Raw genomic sequence first — 19,087 nt, 5'->3', positions numbered from 1 at the left:
TGCAGTAAATGAGGGTTTGATCCCTGGGTTGGGAAGATCTTCTGAAGAAGGAAATGGCAACCCACTCCAGTATTCTTATTTGGGAAATTCCCTGGACAGAGGAGCTTGATGGGCTACAGTCCACGAGATCACAAAAGAGTTGAATACAAACGACTTAGCGGCTAACCAACAACTTAAAAGGGGGGAAAAAACCTAGAACAAATTTCTACAGAAGCATTATGATAAGAAAAAATTAATGGTAGATATGATTCCCTAAGATCAAACATCTAACACTCGAAAAAACTTCTAACAGTAGACTGATCTGAGGTCACAGAACCAAGTCTGTCAGGAAATAAAACTGACTTCAGGGAAGATTTGGGGTGAGTTATGAAGGACAATTTCATAAATATGTGAGGTTCCAATGGGAGTTAGGTTAGAATGTCTTAGCTAAGAGTCAAAAGAAAAAGAAAAAGGTATATTTTGTACCAAGACAGTGCTGGGTCAGAACTCAGGAGCTCCAATTCTAGTTCTGGCAACACTGCTGGCTTGCAAAGTCACTTTCTGGGTTTGTTTCTTCATGTATTAAATGAAAGAATGAGCCCAGAGTGGTGAACTTCTTCTTAAAGGGCTTGATAGTAAGTATTTACAGGCCAAGACACAAAATGAAAAATATTACCCACCATCTCCACAGTTAAAAATCTACGTATAACTTTACATAGGGAGCTGGCCCTCCCTATCCACAGTTCTGTAATGGGGATTCAACCAACTGTGGATCCTGCAGTACTGTACTACAAATTTACTGAGAGAAATCCACATGTAAGTGGACAAGTGCAATTCAAACCCATGTTGTTCAAGGGTCAACTGTAGTTATTTATATAACCTATTAAAGTATAACCACTTGAAAAATGTAAAATTTATCCTTAGGTCTTGGGCCATAAAAACAAGTTTGATTTGGCCCACAGTATGAAGTTTGATGATCCTGGAGCAGACTAACAGATTTCTAAGGCTGCATGCTAAGTTGCTTCAGTCATGTCAGACTCTATGCGCCCTATAGACTGTGGCCTACCAGGCTTCTCTGTTCATGGGGATTCTCCAGGCAAGAACACTGGAGTGGGTTGCCCTGCCCTCCTCTAGGGGATCTTCCCGACCCAGGGATTGAACCTGCGTCTCTTAACGTCTTCTGCACTGGCAGGCCGGTTCTTTACCACAAGCACTACCTGGGAAGCCCTTATCCAATTCTGAAAGTGAGAGTTGCTCAATCTTGTCCAACTCTTTGCAACCCCAAGGACTATACAGTCCATGGAATTCTCCAGGCCAGAACACTGGACTGGGTAGCCCTTCCTTTCTCCAGGGGATCTTCCCAACCCAGGGGTCGAACCTAGGTCTTCCGTGTTACAGGCAGGTTCTTTACCAGCTGAGTCATGACGGAAGCCCGATTATAAATGCTATTAATTTCTGGAATAACTTACTCTGTACTTTCCACTTAGTGGTTAATAGAAAATACTGCTGTTTAAAGGCATTGGAAACAAAAGTGAATATTTCACAGGTAAAATGGCAGAGGAAGGGCCCTTTGAAATTTCAGGAAGCATCTGCGTGCAATGCAGGAGACCCGGGTTTGATCCCTGGGTTGGGAAGATCCCCTGGTGAAAGAAATGGCAACCCACTCCAGTATTCTTGCCTGGAGAATCCCATGGATGGAGGAGCCTGGTGGGCTACAGTCCACAGGGTCGCAAAGAGTTGGACACGATTGAGTGACTTCACTTACTTACTTGCTTAGAGTACCCAATAAACTCATACAGCTCATTACCAAGGCACATAGTGCCCCCTGGTGGTTGAATTATCAGATGCAAGAAGTAGGGGAATTGCAGGCAGTAGCATATACCCTCACATCGAAAGGTTGTTAAGTCTATGAATATAATACATTACCTTCAATTTTTAGATGGGACAATGTAAACTTATAAAGATTAAATAAATTTTGTTTATAAAACAAGTAACGGGAATTTAGTCTGACTCGGTGTTACTTCTATTTCTTCACTGCTTCTACTCAGAAATCATGATCTTAAAGTAATGAGATAGCAAAAATTATTACTACAATCTCCAAGAATCTTCCTTTGAAATATTCCCCCGATTTACTGTTCCAAGTCACTGCTCTCATCTTCATCTAGGCCTACCACATGCTTGTGTGTGTGTGTTTAGTTGCTCAGTTATGTTTAATTCTTCACGACCCCATGGACTGTAACCCATCAGGTTCCTCTGTCTGTGGAATTCTCCAGGCAATAATACTAGAGTGGGTTGCTATTCCCTTTTCCAGGGGATCTTCTCAACCCAGTGATCGAATCCGGGTTTCATGCAATGTAGGCAGATTCTTTACTGACTTCCCACCAGGGAAGAAGCCCCACCACATGTTTAGATCAACCTAACTACTGCTGATCTGTCTCCCTGACTCCCCCACTCTTCTCTAATCTTGTATAGAACCTGCCAAGAACTGCTAATAAAAGCTGTTTAATAAAACCACCTGCACACTTGCTCAGCAGTCTGAAATGGTCCCTTCTTAATTGATCATGTCCGGATTCTTACTTGCATTTTAACACCTGGCTCCAAACTTCCTTCCACTTTATTATAATCTCTTACTAATTCTGACCAAAAACTCTAGGCCAAAGCTTTCTTACTTTTCCATCTTTCCAACAACAGACACACAAATTGGATCCTCTTTATGTATATTGATAATTGTCTTGTCCTCCTACTCCTGCCAATTGATAGAAATGGTTTCTATGCTTTTTTCTAATATACTTAACAAGTTTTAAAAATATGTTTTGATACATTTATAACATTGTTATACACAGACAAAGATATAACTTTTATTCCTTCTACTAAATGGGGGTTAATTATCAACATTATTTTTTGAATAATTATTATTTTTCCACTGTCTGAAATTACTCACTCAACAAATATTTATTAAGTGCTACTGATAAGCCAGGCTCTGTTCTAGGTGATGGTGATACTCTACTGAACAAGACAAACGCAATGAATGCGTTAATAAAAAGAGAACATTTCTGAGTGTTACATGTTTTGGGAGAAAAACAAAAACATAAAAGCTAAAAAACAAAACATGGTGGTATGTTACAGTGATGTTCCAGAAAATGTTTAACAACTGGCTCTGGTTTGTAGCACTTGTCACTGTAAATACTCCCCCATGCCCAACTTAGAGCTACCGGGTCATCATTGGGTTTGCAAAATTTCCTGAAAATTTAAAAATTGGCTTGGGAACAAGCCACCAAGTGCCCCAGGGTGTAACAGTGCCCAAGAGGCTATGTTGGGTGGGTAGTCATGGAAGACCCTAGAAGAGACCTTCTGAGGATGATGGACAAGGAGCCAGACAGTTGTTTGCAAAGGAAATGCAATCCTGGTAGAAGGAACAACAAGGCCTTCTCCTAGAAGCAAAGACCCTATCATGTATGTAAGACTGCTTCTGAGCAATTACGAAAAGCTTCTGTCCTTCTGTGAAACCCCATGGACTTTGCAATGGGATTTGAAAGTCTACTGGAAACATTTCAAGACAGGTGCTGTTTGGTAGTCATATCTTGCCTTTCTGTGACTAGCAGGACGTTTCCTTATCGCTGTCACTGCAAAACATCCACTGCAGTGTTCAGATGAACACTCCATTACCCTGTGAGCAGCGCAATCCATCTGACTCAAATTACGTCACTCACTTAGATGTCTCAAGAGTCTCAACCCAAGGGGCATTGACTTGACTAAGGTACCTATACCTTCTGAACTTGCCAGTTTGGTGTTAAATACAATATATATCAAATGTAAGCACCCTAGCAGAAATACAAGCTTAACTGCATGGGCCAGAGCCCTAACCCAAACAGGTATTTCAGCTTTCTTATTCTGGTGTGAAGTAACAGCACCATGAAGGGGTCTACTCAGCAATGTTAAGAATATACAGTCAGCATGTGGTGTGGGGCCTCCCGAAGAGCGGATGACTGGCTGGGAAAACAACATGAACACACATAAAATAACAGAAGAGTGACAACTACGGCGGTATCAGATCATGTGCTATCATAACTAAGTGCCAGTATCAGTGGCACAAATATACACAGAAGAGAAAGGCTACATGTGCTGAAGGAGGACAGGAAGATTTATGAGGGCTCCATTGGGCTTAATCTGAGCCAAGAAAGATTGACTGAATTTTATAGTGGTGGTTGAGAAACGGGAAAGGGGGAAGTGACCAAAGAGAAAACGGGGGAAAAAAAACGCTGCAGAGTGACAGGAATTAGACTGGTTTCATCAGAAAGTGAGTTACCTAGGGTTAAAGGAAAATAATGTTGGATAGATAAAATACAGGTAGACTGTGCCGTGAAGTAGTAGCCTTGTGATTCTGGAAAATCTCCAAAAGCAATGGAGAGGCAATGTGAGTTCCTGAAAGAAGTGGCGATGGAGAGGAATGTAATGAAAATACTGTTTTAGGAAAACGGGTCACTTAGTAATCTTGTGTCATCAAGCAGACCCCTTAAGCTCAGCAGCCCACAACTGCTTAAGGGTGCAGGCAGATATAACTCCCTTAATTTCTAGAACCTGAAAGTTCTAAGTAAGACATAGCCTATAGGTTGTACTTGACTAATCATATTGAAAAGGGTATTCTTGGTTACATTTTAATATTTCTACTTAAATACCTTTATTTACCCTCTCCCCAAGTCATCTCAGAAAGGCAGGAAAGAATACCAGGACCTTTGTCTGTTTAGGGATTTACTTCTCATGACCTATGACTAGAAACGACGTATCTCTGTGACCACATTTTCTGGACTTAAAGCTGGTACAGATTCTGCACAGCAGAGAGTCAGGAAGGATGGGCACAACTGGTCTTGGGAGGACAAGATGCAACCAACTGGCTCCAGACATACAGGCACTTACCTAGCAATGCCCTCCTTGGTGTAGAAGACAGAGTAGGTAAGGTTGTCCCCGTGAGGATCTGATGCAGGTGTCCGCCACGTCAATTTGATGAAGCGGGTAGAGACCAGGGAGGCCACGACATCCCGTGGAGCTGAAGGCAGTGGTCCAGTTGTGGCTGGTGCTAGATGGTCAGTAGTGGCACTGGTCAGTGAAGTGGGAGGTAATGTTGGGATGGCAACATCTTGTCATGTGCAAATATTGGGGAATATGAAGGGCAAACCACGACGGTTTTAAAAAAGAGAACAGAAAAAACAAAAAACAAAAAAAGAAATAAACAAAACCACGATGGGAAATAAAATAAAATGAATGAACATAAAAAAGGCCATTAAACTGAAGGCTACCATGCAGGCCAGGGGTAACTACTGAAAACTAATGGGCACCAGTCAAGACACAGCACTGCAGAGCAAGCAGACTTTCTGGTCACTGTGATGGCTGTGGGTGAGGGCAAGGGAGGGTGCAGCTGAGGACAGGACATCTCACAGGGGCACACGCCAGCGCCCAGGGCATTTTCTCCAGTTCTGAAAGCAGCATGCAACCTCTGCCAAATTTTTGCTTGTGTAAGTCTTATATGTGATTAAAAAACCTCAGTATTTTTTCCCACTTTATCAAATATTGAACAATGTGTGTAGTATGGCTGAGCCTACTTACACTTACCTTGGGCCCCAGACTATTGTGACCTCACTTGCAGAGCTGTGTATGCCTCTAGCTCTGCAGGAGTTCAAAAGTCACATCTTCAAGTGAAATCTAACATTAAAGTCTGCTCTCTGTGGTTGGCAATACCCAGCAAAGTTTGATAACCTTCCTCAATTCACTAAGTTACAGTTCATTTGCCATCTTATCAATTCATTTAATTACAACAGTATAATATCTTGAATCACAAATTCCAAAGCCACACAAACACAATACATATTGTTTTGTGCTTACACAAAGTACATTGTTCCATCTGTTTGGTACAGTCCTCACTACCAAGTAACAGATTACAACTGCTAGCAGACTTCAGGGACTCAAGGGGACAGATGAAGCAGATGGCAAATCAGAGCTCTGCTGTTCAAATGCTTGTCTGTATGTCCCTTCTGTTGCAGGACACTCTGATTTTAGAAGTCCATTCCTAATATACACCTAAAATATCCTTCACCTTGAAGTACACGTTTAATCACACAATTTTAATTGTAATCTCACAATTTTCAGATGAAGGAATTCATTGGAAATGTGTGATAACTTTAACGGGGAAGTTAGAAGAAGAGAGGCAGACAGGGAAATATGAAAATTCTGGACCTCATTTCAATGAAATAGTAGGAAAACCACCTCCTGAAAGCGTCTGTGAACTAAGAGAATCTTTTAAACTGAGGTAGTCTAAATGAATATGCCAGTGAGAATAAATACTCCAAGGGAAAGGACAGAGGAAGACCAATGTAAAATCTCCCTACAGCTACCATTTATTGAGCACTTTCTACATGGCACTCTGGCTCTCTCTATGAAAGTGTTAGTCACTCAGTCATGTCTGACTCTTTGCCACCCCATGGACTGTATCCCGCCAAGCGCCTCTGTCCATGGAATTCTCCAGGCAAGAATACTGGAGTGGGTTGCCATTCCCTTCTCCAGAGGATATTCCTGACCCAGAGATCGAACACGGGTCTCCTACATTGCAGGTGGATTCTTTACCGTCTAAGCTATCAGGATTCTTTATGTGGACTCATTTAGTCTTTACAACCTTATGAAATAGGTACTATCACTGTATCTCTGTATTATATATGGAGACTACATTTAAAAGGGCTAAATCACTGTTCCTAGGAATAGGAAGTGGTGGAGTGTTAAAACCAACCATAGTTTTTAGCTTAAGAGACCTCTGGATTTATTCAATAGGAGTTTTTAGCCGTGGTCATGCCATTCAGGGTAACGGCAGTGGTCAGGGGCTCCTGCTTCTTTTTGTCAGCTCCCCCCTGCCTGCAAATCCCATGAAGGCAACGCAAAGGGCCAGGACAAATGCCTGCATATGCACTAGGTGTCACAAGAGAAAAATCACTGATTTTGTGAGATTTACCACTTTGATAGCAAGGGAAAGCAAGCTCTAGACAAAGAACAGACCTGCTGTGGATATCTAATTTGATTCTGTTGTGCTTTTTATGGCTTCGGTCTTTAAAAAGATACTGAAACTTGTTTTGTGTCCCAACATATGGATTATCCTGACAACTGTCCCATATATGCTCGAAAAGAATCTGTATCTGTAGTCATTGGGTGGACAGTCTATAACGTTAGCTAGGCCGAGCTGACTGAGAGGATCGTTTAAGTCCTCTATATTCTTTTTAACTTTTGCTAATTGTTATCAGTTTTTGAGAGCAAGATATTGAAATCTCCCACTATTATCACTGACTTACATATTTCTTTTTTGAAGATAACAACTACAAGTGCATATACTTACAACAACAAAGCCCCAAAATATATGCATCCAAAGAAATCTGGGAAAACTCAAATATTTGGAAATGAAGCAATCCATGAGTTAAAGAAGAAAGCACAAGAAAGAAAAAAATTCAACACTTTTAAACTGAATGAAATGAAGATACAACATATTAAAAACAAAGACATGCAATTAAAGCAGTGCTGAGAGGGAAATGAAGATGTCTTTATCAGAAGAAAAGTCTCAGGTGAATTGTCTAAGCTTTCACCTTACTGAAGAGTATTGATCTTAAGCATTTTTACACACAAAAAGGTAACCGTACGAGGTAAAGCATGTGTTACCTAACTTAACTGTTGGAACGTTTTCGCAGTGTATATGTATCAAATGATTATATTGCACACTTCAAATATATTACCATTTATTTGTCAACTGAAGTGAAGTGAAAGTCACTCAGTTGTGTCCGACTCTTTGTGACCCCACTGACTGTTCATGGAATTCTCCAGGCCAGAATACTGGAGTGGGTAGCCTTTCCCTTCTCCAGGGGATCTTCCCAACCCAGGGATCGAACCCAGGTTTCCCACATTGCAGGCGGACTCTTTACCAGCTGAGCCACCAGGGAAGCGCAAGAATAATGGAGTGGGTAGCCTATCCCTTTTCCAGCAGATCTTCTCGATTCAGAATCAAATCGGGTCTCCTTCACCGCAGGCGGATTCTTTACTAACTGAGCTCTCAGGGGAGCCAATTTGTCAATTATACCACAACACAAATGGAAAAATTTATCCACATTCTTAAAAAAACACAAGGTTAATAAATCAAGGGAAGATGTTGTTGTTGTTGTCGTTCAGTTGTTTAGTGGTGTCTGACTCTGCAATCCCACAGACTGCATCAAGCCAGGCTTCCCTGTCCATCACCAACTCCTGGAGCTTGCTCAAACTCATGTCCATTGAGTCAGTGATTCCATCCAACCATCTCATCCTCTGTTGCTCCCTTCTCCTCCTGCCTTCGATCTTCCCCAGCACCAAGGTCTTTTCCAATGAGTTGGCTCTTCCCATTAGGTGGCCAAAGTCCTGGAGCTTCAGCTTCAGCATCAGTCCTTCCAATGAATATTCAGGACTGATTTCCTTTAGAATGGACTGGTCTGGTCTCCCTGCTGTCCAAGGGACTCTCGAGAGTCTTCTCCAACACCACAGTTAAAAAGCATCAATTCTTCAGTGCTCAGCCCTCTTTATGGTCCAGCTTTCACATCTGTACATGACTACTGGGAAAACCATAGCTTTGACTTGACGATACACACCTTTTGTCAGCAAAGTGATACCTCTGCTTTTTAATATGCTGTCTAGGTTTGTCACAGGTTTTCTTCCAAGAGCAAGCATCTTTTAATTTCATGGCTGCTGGTCACTGTCCATAGTGATTTTGGAGCCCAAGAAAATAAGTCTGTCACTGTTTCCATTTTTCCCTGCCATGAAGTGATAGGACCAGATGCCATGATCTTAGTTTTTTGAATGCTGAGTTTTAAGCCAGCTTTTCCATTCTCCTCTTTCACCCTCATCAAGAGGCTCTTTAGTTCCTCTTCAGTTTCTGCCATAAGGGTGGTGTCATCTGGATATCTGAGGTTATTGATTTTTCTCCCAGTAATCTTGATACCAGCTTGTGATTCATCCAGTTCAGCATTTCGCATGATATACTCTGCATATAAGTTAAATAAGTAGGGTGATAATATATAGCCTTGATGTACTCCTTTCTCAATTTTGCACCAGTTTGTTATTCCATGTCCGGTTCTAACCGCTGCTTCTTGACCTGCATACAGGCTTCTCAGGAGGCAGGAAAGGTGGTCTGGTATTCCCAACTCTAAGAAAATTCCACAGTCTGTTGTGATCCACACAGTCAAAGGCTTTGGCATAGTTAATGAAGCAGATGTTTTTCTGGAATTTCCTTGCTTTTTTAATGATAATCCAACGGATGTTGGCAGTTTGATCTCTGGTTCCTCGGCCTTTTCTAAATCCAGTTTGTACATCTGGAAGTTCTCAGTTCACATACTGTTGAAGCTTAGCTTGAAGGATTCTGAGCACTACCTTACTAGCATGTGAAATGAGTCCAGCTGTGGAGAAGGCAGTGGCACCCCACTCCAGTGCTCTTGCCTGGAGGATCCCATGGATGGAGGAGCCTGCTGGGCTGCAGTCCATGGGGTCGCTAAGAGTCGGACACGACTGAGTGACTTCACTTTCACTTTTCACTTTCATGCATCGGAGAAGGAAATGGCAACCCACTCCAGTGTTCTTGCCTGGAGAATCCCAGGGACGGGGGAGCCTGGTGGGCTGCCGTCTCTGGGGTCGCACAGAGTCGGACATGACTGAAGAGACTTAGCAGCAGCAGCAGTGCAATAGTTTGAACATTCTTTGGCCTTGAGCTTCTTTGGGATTGGAATGAAGACTGATCTTTTCCAGTCCTGTGGCCACTTCTGAGTTTTCCAAATTTGTTGGCATTCTGAGTGCATCAATTTAACAGCATAATCTTTTAGAATATGAAACAGCTCAACTGAAATGCCATGATCTCCACTAACTTTGTAGTAATGCTTAAGATGCACTTGCCTTACACTCCAGGATGTTTGGCTCTAGGTGAGTGACCACACCATCATGGTTGTCCAGGTTTGCATAGTTCTTCTGTGTATTCTTGCCACCTCTTAGTATCTTCTGCTTCTGTTAGGTCCATACCATTTCTGTCCTTTATTGCACCCATCTTTACATGAAAGGTACCCTTGGTATCTCTAATTTTCTTGAAGAGACCTCTAGTCTTTCCCATTCTATTATTTTCCTCTATTTCTTTGCATTGATCACTGAGGAAGGCTTTTTTTTATCTCTCTTGCTACTCTTTGGAACTCTGCATTCAAATGGGTATATCTTTCCTTTCCTGCTTTGCCTTTAGCTTCTCTTCTTTTCTCAGCTATTTTTAAGGCCTCTTCAGACAACCATTTTGCCTTGTTGCATTTCTTTTTCTTGGGGGTGATTTTGATCACTGCCTCCTGTACAATGTTACTCTGTCCATAGTTCTTCAGGCACTCTGTCTATCAGATCTAATCCCTTAAATCTATTTGTCACTTCCACTGTATAATCGTGTTTAGGTCATACCTGATTGGTCTAGTGATTTTCTCTATCTTTTTCAGTGTAAGTCTAAATTTTGCAACAAGGATCTCATGATCTGAGCCACAGTCAGCTCCCGGTCTAGTTTTTGCTGACTGCACAGAGCTTCTCCATCTTTGGCTGCAGAGAATATAATCAATCTGACTTCTGTATTGATCATCTGGTCACGTCCATGTGTAGAATCATCTCTTGTGTTATTGGCAGAGGGTGTTTGCTATGACCAGTGTATTCTCTTGGCAAAACTCAGTTACCCTCTGTCCTGCTTCATTTTGTACTCTAAGCCAAACGTGCATGTTATTCCAGGTATCTCCTGACTTCCTACTTTTTCATTCCAGTCCCTTATGATGAAAAGGACAATTTTTTTTTTTTTTTTTGCTGTTAGTTTAGAAGATCTTGTAGGTCTTTGTAGAACCATTCAACTTGAGCTTCTTTGGCATTAGTGGTTGGGGCATAGACTTGGATTATTGTGATACTGAATGGTTTGCCTTGGAAACAAACAGAGATCATCCCGTCGTTTTTGAGACTGCACCCAAGTACTGCATTTCGGACTGTCTTGTTAGTTTGAGGTCTACTCCATTTCTTCTAAGGGATTCTTGCCCACAGTAGTAGATACAGTGGTCATCTGAATTAAATTCGCCTGTTCCTGTTCACTGATTCCTAAAATGTCAATTTTCACTCTTGCCATCTCCTGTTTCACCACTTCCGATTTACACTGATTAATGGACCTAAGATTCTAGGTTCCTATATAATATTATTCTTTACAGCATTGTACTTTAATTTTACTACCAGACACATCCACAACTGGGCAGCGCCATGGGTGCCCAGTCTCTTTCATTCCTTCTGGAGCTATTTCTCTGCTCTTCTCTAGTAGCATATTGGACACCTATCAACCTGGGGTGGGGTTCATCTTTCAGTGGCGTATCTTTTTGCCGCTTTGTACTGTTGATGAGGTTCTCAAGGCAAGAATGCTGAAGCAGTTTGCCATTCTCTTTTCCAGTGGACCATGTTTTGTCAGAATTCTTCACCATGACCCATCTTCCTTCGGTGATGTAAATTACCAAAATAAAAAATTAAGAGGGAATAATGCTACCAACCATTCAGGTGCTAAAAATCACAAGGGAATATGTGGCTTCCCTGGTGGCTCAGATAGTAAAGAATCTGCCTGCAATGCAGGAGACCCGGGTTCAATTCCTGGGTCGGGAAGATCCCCTGGAGAAGGGAATGGCTCCCCACTCCTGTATTCTTGCCTGGAGAATTCTATAGGCAGAAGTGCCCGGTGGGCTACAGTCCATGGGATCACAGTGTCAGACACGACTGAGGGACTAGAGAGAGAGAGATTGTGAACAAATTTATGTTAATAAATTAGACAACTTAAAGAAGTAAAAATGTTCCCAGAAAGACAGTAATTATCAAAGCTACTCAAGAGGAAACACAAAATCTGGACAGAGTTATGTAACAAATTGAGAAATTTAGTTAGTAAATAATAATCTTCCCACAGAGAAAAGCCCAAGTCCAGATGATTTTGCTGGTGAATGCTATCAAATATTTAAGAGGATTTGGTACTAATCCTTCACCCCTCTTTCAGAAACAGAAGCACTTTCAACTCATTCTGTGAAGTTAGTATTACTCTGATATAAAAGCCAGACAAAGATACCACATGAAAAGAAAACTACAGAGCAACATCCCTCATTATCACAGATACAAAATATTAGCAACCCATTTTTGGGAACATAGCAAGAGGTTTTTTCTGGGCTCCAAAATCACTGCAGATGGTGATGCAGCCATGAAATTAAAAGACACTCACTCCTTGGAAGGAAAGCTATGACCAACCTAGATAGCATGTTCAAAAGCACAGACATTACTTTGCCAACAAAGGTCAGTCTAGTCAAGGCTGTGGTTTTCCCAGTGGTCATGTATGGATGTGAAAGTTGGATTGATGCTTTTGAACTGTGGTGTTGGAGAAGACTCTTGAGAGTCCCTTGGACTGCAAGGAGATACAACCAGTCCATCCCAAAGGAGAGATGCTAAAGCTGAAACTCCAATACTTTGGCCACCTCATGTGAAGAGTTGACTCATTGGAAAAGACTCTGATGCTGGGAGGGATTAGGGGCAGGAGGAGAAGGGGACGACCGAGGATGAGATGCCTGGATGGCATCACTGACTCGATGGACATGAGTCTGAGTGAACTCCGGGAGTTGGTGATGGACAGGGAGGCCTGGCATCCTGCAATTCATGGGGTCGCAAAGACAGGACTGAGCAACTGAACTGAACTGAACTGAAGTAAGAGGTTTATAAATCAGGGTCAAGTAGAATTTATCACAGGAACTGAAGACTAGTTTAATAGAACTGAACTGAACTGAAGTAAGAGGTTTATAAATCAGGGTCAAGTAGAATTTATCACAGGAACTGAAGACTAGTTTAATACCCAGAAATCAATGTAATACACCATATTAAGAGGAAGAAAGCCCAGTTCCACTATCGTTGTTGGCTCCAGTTTAATGATGCTCTAGACCTTGACAAAGTATCACTTTTAGTAGATTACAATTATGAGCTTTACCAATAGATCTATGCACTTAACTGTTTCTAGGTACAGATCATTAAATTCAGTACTGCGCATGTTGCTCTCAGTTAAGTGGATGCAGTTATTTTAATCTGACACTCACTTATACCAGCCAAGCAAACTATCTGCAGCAGGCACGTTTAAGTTTTCTTTGGAAATTTCATTTTGTAAAAATTTGTTTTAAAAATTTGTTCCTTTTTCATAATCTTTCTCTGAAAATAGATTAGGTTTAGAACTTCTTTAAAAATCTTCCGAACCTCCGTCCAAAGTTAAGAAAGTATTGGGGAAAATGTCTGTTTTGCCAGCCCCGCATTTCCATATGTAAAGGAATAACTTAATTTGTATTTCCCAGGAACATTCATAGCAGCATTATTCAGAATTCAGTGAACACTGAACAGAACTGAGTCAGATTTACATGGTGCTTATTGCTCCAAACATAACAGCAGTGTGAACGAAAGCACAGTTCCAGAGCACTTCTTTGGGGGAGTGTTAACAAGTATGCCATAGAAAAGGAAAATCATCGTATTTGAAAGATGTGGCGATTGGTCGTGCTTATCACGTTAAAGACTCAGCAATTCTGTAGGGAAGAAAGCTCTTCAGTTTGTTAACCTAGCATTTCTTATTCTTATTTGATCAGGAAATCTCTTTTTCCGCAAACAGTGATCTCGTTTAGGCAATCCTGAACTAAATGATACCCAAGTGATACCTGAGATACTCTTGAGCAGAGAGAGCCTTTACAAGAGCCCCTGTCTGAAAACCTCCAGTCATGGTTCAACTGCTTTAGCAGATAATCTATTTCACATTTTTTATTTAAAAATAAAAATGAATAAGCTTATTGTAAAAGTTACGTATATAATACATAAATATACAAAGTATCTTAAGAATCAAAAGTTTCACTTTGCATTATCTCCAAAATACCACCCTTATTTTGGTCCATGTTCTTCCAAAAATTTTCCTTTTCATAATACACTTACATGTACATATAACTGTGAGAATGAAATTATACTAATCATGTTACTTTCCAATCTGCTCTGTTATAATATGTCTTTAAGAGCTTCCCGTGAGTATAATAAAGAGGCCTCATTATTCTCAATTGCTGCATATTACTCTATAATACAAATATATCACAATTTTATTCATTTCTTTATATTGTTTGCATTTATGTTGGTTAATTAATTACTTAAGGCTCCTATAGATAATGTTTCTGTAAACTTTCCTATACACATATCTTTCTGCACATGTATAAACATTTCTGTAAGATAAATTCCTAAAAGTGAAAATGCCGAGCCAAAGGTTTGTAAATTTGAAAGTTGACAGAAGATGGTTATTTTGGCTTCAGTTTCAGGACAGAGAGTTGAATACATCTTTGTGTCTACTATTTTATTAAAAAACAACAATAACAAATAGGACAAGAAATAGACACACAAACACCACTTTGGATATGTGCAATCTGCACTCAAAATATATGAAAAACAAAACAAAACCAAAAATGGAAAGAGAAGTAAATTAATTAATGGAGCAAAGTCAATCTAAGTGCCTCCAGAGGGACAGACTGATAAGACTCAAACCAACTGACCCTGAGGAACTGGCAGCACTTCAGAAGACAGTGGTGATATAGGGGGCAAAGGCCTTAGGAGCTATAAAATCTCCAACTCACCCATAAAAATGGAGCTTTACATTCAGGAGAAACCAAATCAAAGAGGCTCTGGGCTCACAGGAGACCATCAGAAGGACTGAGACCACATACTAAAAAGTTTGGAACTGCCTATCTCCCTGGCTCAACAAGTTCCAGTAGGCTGGCAACCAGGCAGGCTTAATATCACTCTGAAGGAGATCGCAGTGACGATGTGAAGATCTGAAGATTTATCCTGATCATTCTCTGGATAAACTGAAGCAGAGAACACTTACAAATACTGCTACCTGGTGAGTTCTCAGCAACAGTTACAAAACACATGGCTACCTAATTATTCTACACTAAAGCTCAGCAGTTAAAAAACTTTACCCTCAAAAGTTTAATGAAAAACAGGATATTTGCACAAAAAGTTTAATGGAAAACAGGATCTTCCCAATCTAGGGATCAGACCTGTGTCTCCTGAATTGGCAGGTTGAAATCTGTGTAGAGCTACGTTAATAGTAATTATATTGGTATTAACTTATGTCAGCCTTTGGGCATAGTTCAACAAGACAGTTGAAAAGATAAATTTATACTTGTAAGCATCATTGGTTTTCCTTAATTCTTGCAAACTTCTGCTCCTCCAAGGGTTAGTGCAGATGTCATATTCTTCCATAAAATTTTCATTTAGTTCTTTTATACATTTCCATTTCTTTACTGAATTACCATTTGTTCCCTCACAATGTTCATGTTTTCCTTTACATCTGAATACATTTATAATAGCTGCTTTAAATTCCTTGTCCGCTAATTTCACCATGTTTTCCATTTCTGGGTTTGTTTTCTACCAATTGACTTTTCTCCAAATTGTGGTTCACATTTTCTTTTTGGCATGTCTACTAATTTTGATTATATGTCAGCTACCGTGTATGCTACCTGCTGCTTGTTTAAAGTTTGTCATTTTTTAAAGTAGAGTGTTGAATTTTGTTCTGGCCAGCAGTTAACCCAACTTGTTCCTATCAAGGTGTGTTTTAAGCTTTTAGTATGGTTGTACAGTGGCCTTGAATTTAGAGCTGTATTTGCCCTATTCTTAAAATACAGCCTTTTTATAGTATCTGCTGAGTGCCTGGAAGGTTTTATGAGGTCTCTCTCTACTCTGGTTGAATAGAATGTGAACATTTCTCACCTCTGTGTATACTCTAGTAATTTTTCAGCTTTCCAGTAGCTATTCTTTTTTAAAAAAATTATTATTTTTAATTGGAGGATAATTGCTTTACAAAGTTTTGTTAGTTTCTGACTTATATCAAGATGAATCAGCCATAGGTATACATATGTTCCCTCCCTCTTGAACCTCCCTTTCACCTCTTACCCCATCCTACCCCTCTAGGATGTCACAGAGCACCAAGCTGAGCTCCCTGTGTTATAAAGCAACTTCCCATTAGCTATTTATTTTACATATGGTAAAGTATATATTTCAACGCTACTCTCTCAATTCATCCCATTCTCTCTTGCCCCCACTGTGTCCAACGTCTGTTCTCTACATCTGAGTCTCTACTTCTGGCCCTGCAAATAGATTCATCAGTACCATTTTCTAGATTTCATATATATGCATTAATATATGATATTTTTCACTTTCTGACTTACTTCACTCTGTATAACAGGCTCTAGTTCATCCACCTCACTACAGCTGATTCAAATGTGTTCTTTTTTTACGGCTGAGTAACATTCCATTGTTTATACGTACCACAATTTCTTTATCCATTCACCTGTCAGTGAACATCTAGCCTGTTTCCACATCCTGGCTACCATAAATAGTGCTGCAATGAACATCAGGGTACATGTATCTTTTTCAATTACGGTTTTCTCAGGGTATGTGCCCAGTAGTGGGATTGCTGGGGTCATATGGTAGTTTTATTCCCAGTAACTATTCTTTCCTTAGTAGGCGTTCTTTGCCTGGACCATGGAGAATTTGGTCTGTTTTGTGCAGCTTGGTGTTTAGCAGAAGACTCAAGGGGGACCCTGTACAGCTTTCCTGAGCTTCTTTGCACATCTCTCTTCTCTCTAGCAGCCTGTCCCACAAAGTCCACTATCATTCTAGCCCTAAACTCTCATCTCTGTCTCCTTAGCTCTCTGAGACTGCTAAGCTCTCTGCTCCCCCTTCCTAACCCCGTACTCCAGCCTGGAAAGTGCTTCCAGGAAGAAAGCTGGGTGTCATCTCTTAGGGATTATTGTCTTGCATATTTTCAGATGTCTAGAAACATTTCATATAATTAGTCCAATTTTCTAGCTGCTTACATGAGGAAAGCCAGTCCAGTACTAGCTACTCTGGCATGGCCAGAAGTATAACTTCCAAGTACTTTAAGTTTTTACAATAAATATCTCTTTCAAAGAAGTACTGCTATAATAAAAAACACTGTATTAAAAATATTTCTAAGCTCTTATCATTATAAGAAACATTTATGTACTTTTACATTAATTGTTGTATTTTCCTTTGCAGGAACTAATATCTACTACATACTCAATAAATATTTATTCAGTGATTGAAAGAATAAAAACTTTAAGTCTGGTTTGCCAAAAGAAATAAAATAAAATGATTTAGTGAAATTATCCCAGCATTTCAGATACTATCTATAAGGTAATGTCACCATAAAACCAGTGGGCCAAAGAGATAAGTTATTTTTATAACTGCTGTTGGAAAGCCAATCAAAATTGCCATAACTGCTTGTCCCATTCTGAAATTACCATAAAAATGTATATATGAATGTTCAAGTATCTCAGTGTTCACCCTTAAAATTTCTCTACTGGGTCCTACTTCACAATTCAAATAGAGAGGTTCATTTTCCCTCACTGTAGATACCTCACACAAAGCAATCAAAAAATCTTGAGAAGCACAGAAAAACAACAAGAGTCCAATAAAACAACTGTTCCTTCAGATTAAAGACATTCATATGAGGCATTTACACTCAATGGGGAAACAGCAATTACACTAAGGCTATTAATCACAACATTTCATTAAAAATAAAAACACACAATGTGAAAAGAGCTGCAAATTATTTGCTCTTGAGAGTAATCTGTCATATAAAGGAGCCAATGAAACACATGTGGCAGCTGCAATGAGTTCAAGGCTGTACACTGGTTGTTTTCCCAATGGTATCTCTCAACAGAGTAGGCATATTTCACGGAAGCTCATTAGAGAGATGCATAAGAAAAAGATGTCTTTTTGCTTTCTCAAACTAAGAGGATTCATCACTATTTCCAAATTTAAAATGGAATGATACTGAATTAAAGAAAACTAAAGCGGAGGAGTACGGAGAAGGCAATGGCACCCCACTCCAGTACTCTTGCCTGGAAAATCCCATGGACAGAGGAGCCTGGTGGGCTGCAGTCCATGGGGTTGCTAAGAGTCAGACATGACTGAGCGACTTCACTTTCACTTTTCACTTTCATGCACTGGAGAAGGACATGGCAACCCACTCCAGTACTCTTGCCTGGAGAATCCCAGGGACAGAGGAGCCTGGTAAGAGGCCATCTATGGGGTCGCACAGAGTCAGACATGACTGAAGTGACTTAGCAGCAGCAGCAGCAGCAGCAATACTACACAATGGTGATGGCTTAGGCTTAGCCATGTCACAGTCAGATTTATAAACATCTGCTTTCAGGAGACTTTGTATAAAGAACAGCTGTAGCCCTACTATCTATGCCCTATCCCATTCTGCCCAACATGGAAGTTACTGTTAAAAAACCTTAAGATAAGTTATTTTTATAATTGCTTAACTTCTGCATTGGCCAGAATGCCAGAAATTACAGGTAACATAGGTTCAAAGTACAGGTAACATAGAAGCTTTAGAAAATAGAAGCAGATTTTAGTTTAAAGCAAGGAAGAATTTCTTCCATAAAGTTCTACTCAACAGTAGAATGGGATAGATGTCTTGTGAGAAAGAATGCCCTATCACTGGAAAATACCAAGGGTGACTGACTGTAAAGACAATAACTGTATAGGCAAAATTTGTAACTATAAAATTCTATAATTTTCTGAAACAGGAAAAAAATGGTCTTTCCAGTAAATCTCAAGGATTCTATGCTTAACATATCACTTGTTTGAAATGGCACAAATCTGTTACATACTATTAAAAAGATACTTTATATAATCAAACTGCTTTGTCAAATTGTGACATGGATTTTAAGACTTGACAGATACATACTATTCTCCTAGGTTTACTGTGACAGAACAATGATCTATTTGATGCCTATTTTTGATCTATGAATCATCTTCCATATTATGATTCAATGTTATTTAACTTCTAGAAGCAGAAATCAAAATGCTTATTTCACATGCAAATAATTTCCAAATATCTTGAATCTCCTTGAAATATTTATGCAAATTCAGATACCTTTATCCATACCAGTATAACGAGGACCCTCTAATTAATTCTAGAACTATTTTTTATTTCCCA

General features: G+C 40.0%; 1 protein-coding gene across 15 annotated transcripts in view; it reads right to left on the bottom strand.

The window, feature by feature from the left end:
• NEO1 (neogenin 1) overlaps window positions 1-19,087 on the bottom strand; it is a 235,864-nt gene that overhangs the window by 66,470 nt on the left and 150,307 nt on the right. For 9 of the 15 annotated variants that reach the window (XM_027971564.2, XM_027971570.2, XM_027971572.2 and 6 more), the window contains exon 8: window positions 4,894-5,113. In XM_027971564.2, the coding sequence (XP_027827365.1) occupies window positions 4,894-5,113 (220 nt within the window). The remainder of the gene's footprint in view (window positions 1-4,893; window positions 5,114-19,087) is intronic. The other 6 variants (XM_015096853.3, XM_027971571.2, XM_027971568.2 and 3 more) reach the window with 1 other exon arrangement.

The sequence above is a fragment of the Ovis aries genome, chromosome 7, assembly GCF_016772045.2.
Source record: "Ovis aries strain OAR_USU_Benz2616 breed Rambouillet chromosome 7, ARS-UI_Ramb_v3.0, whole genome shotgun sequence".
In the NCBI taxonomy this organism is placed as follows: Eukaryota; Metazoa; Chordata; class Mammalia; order Artiodactyla; family Bovidae; genus Ovis; species Ovis aries.
Note: the sequence above shows the minus strand (reverse complement) of the source record. Positions and strands in the feature narration are given on the sequence as shown.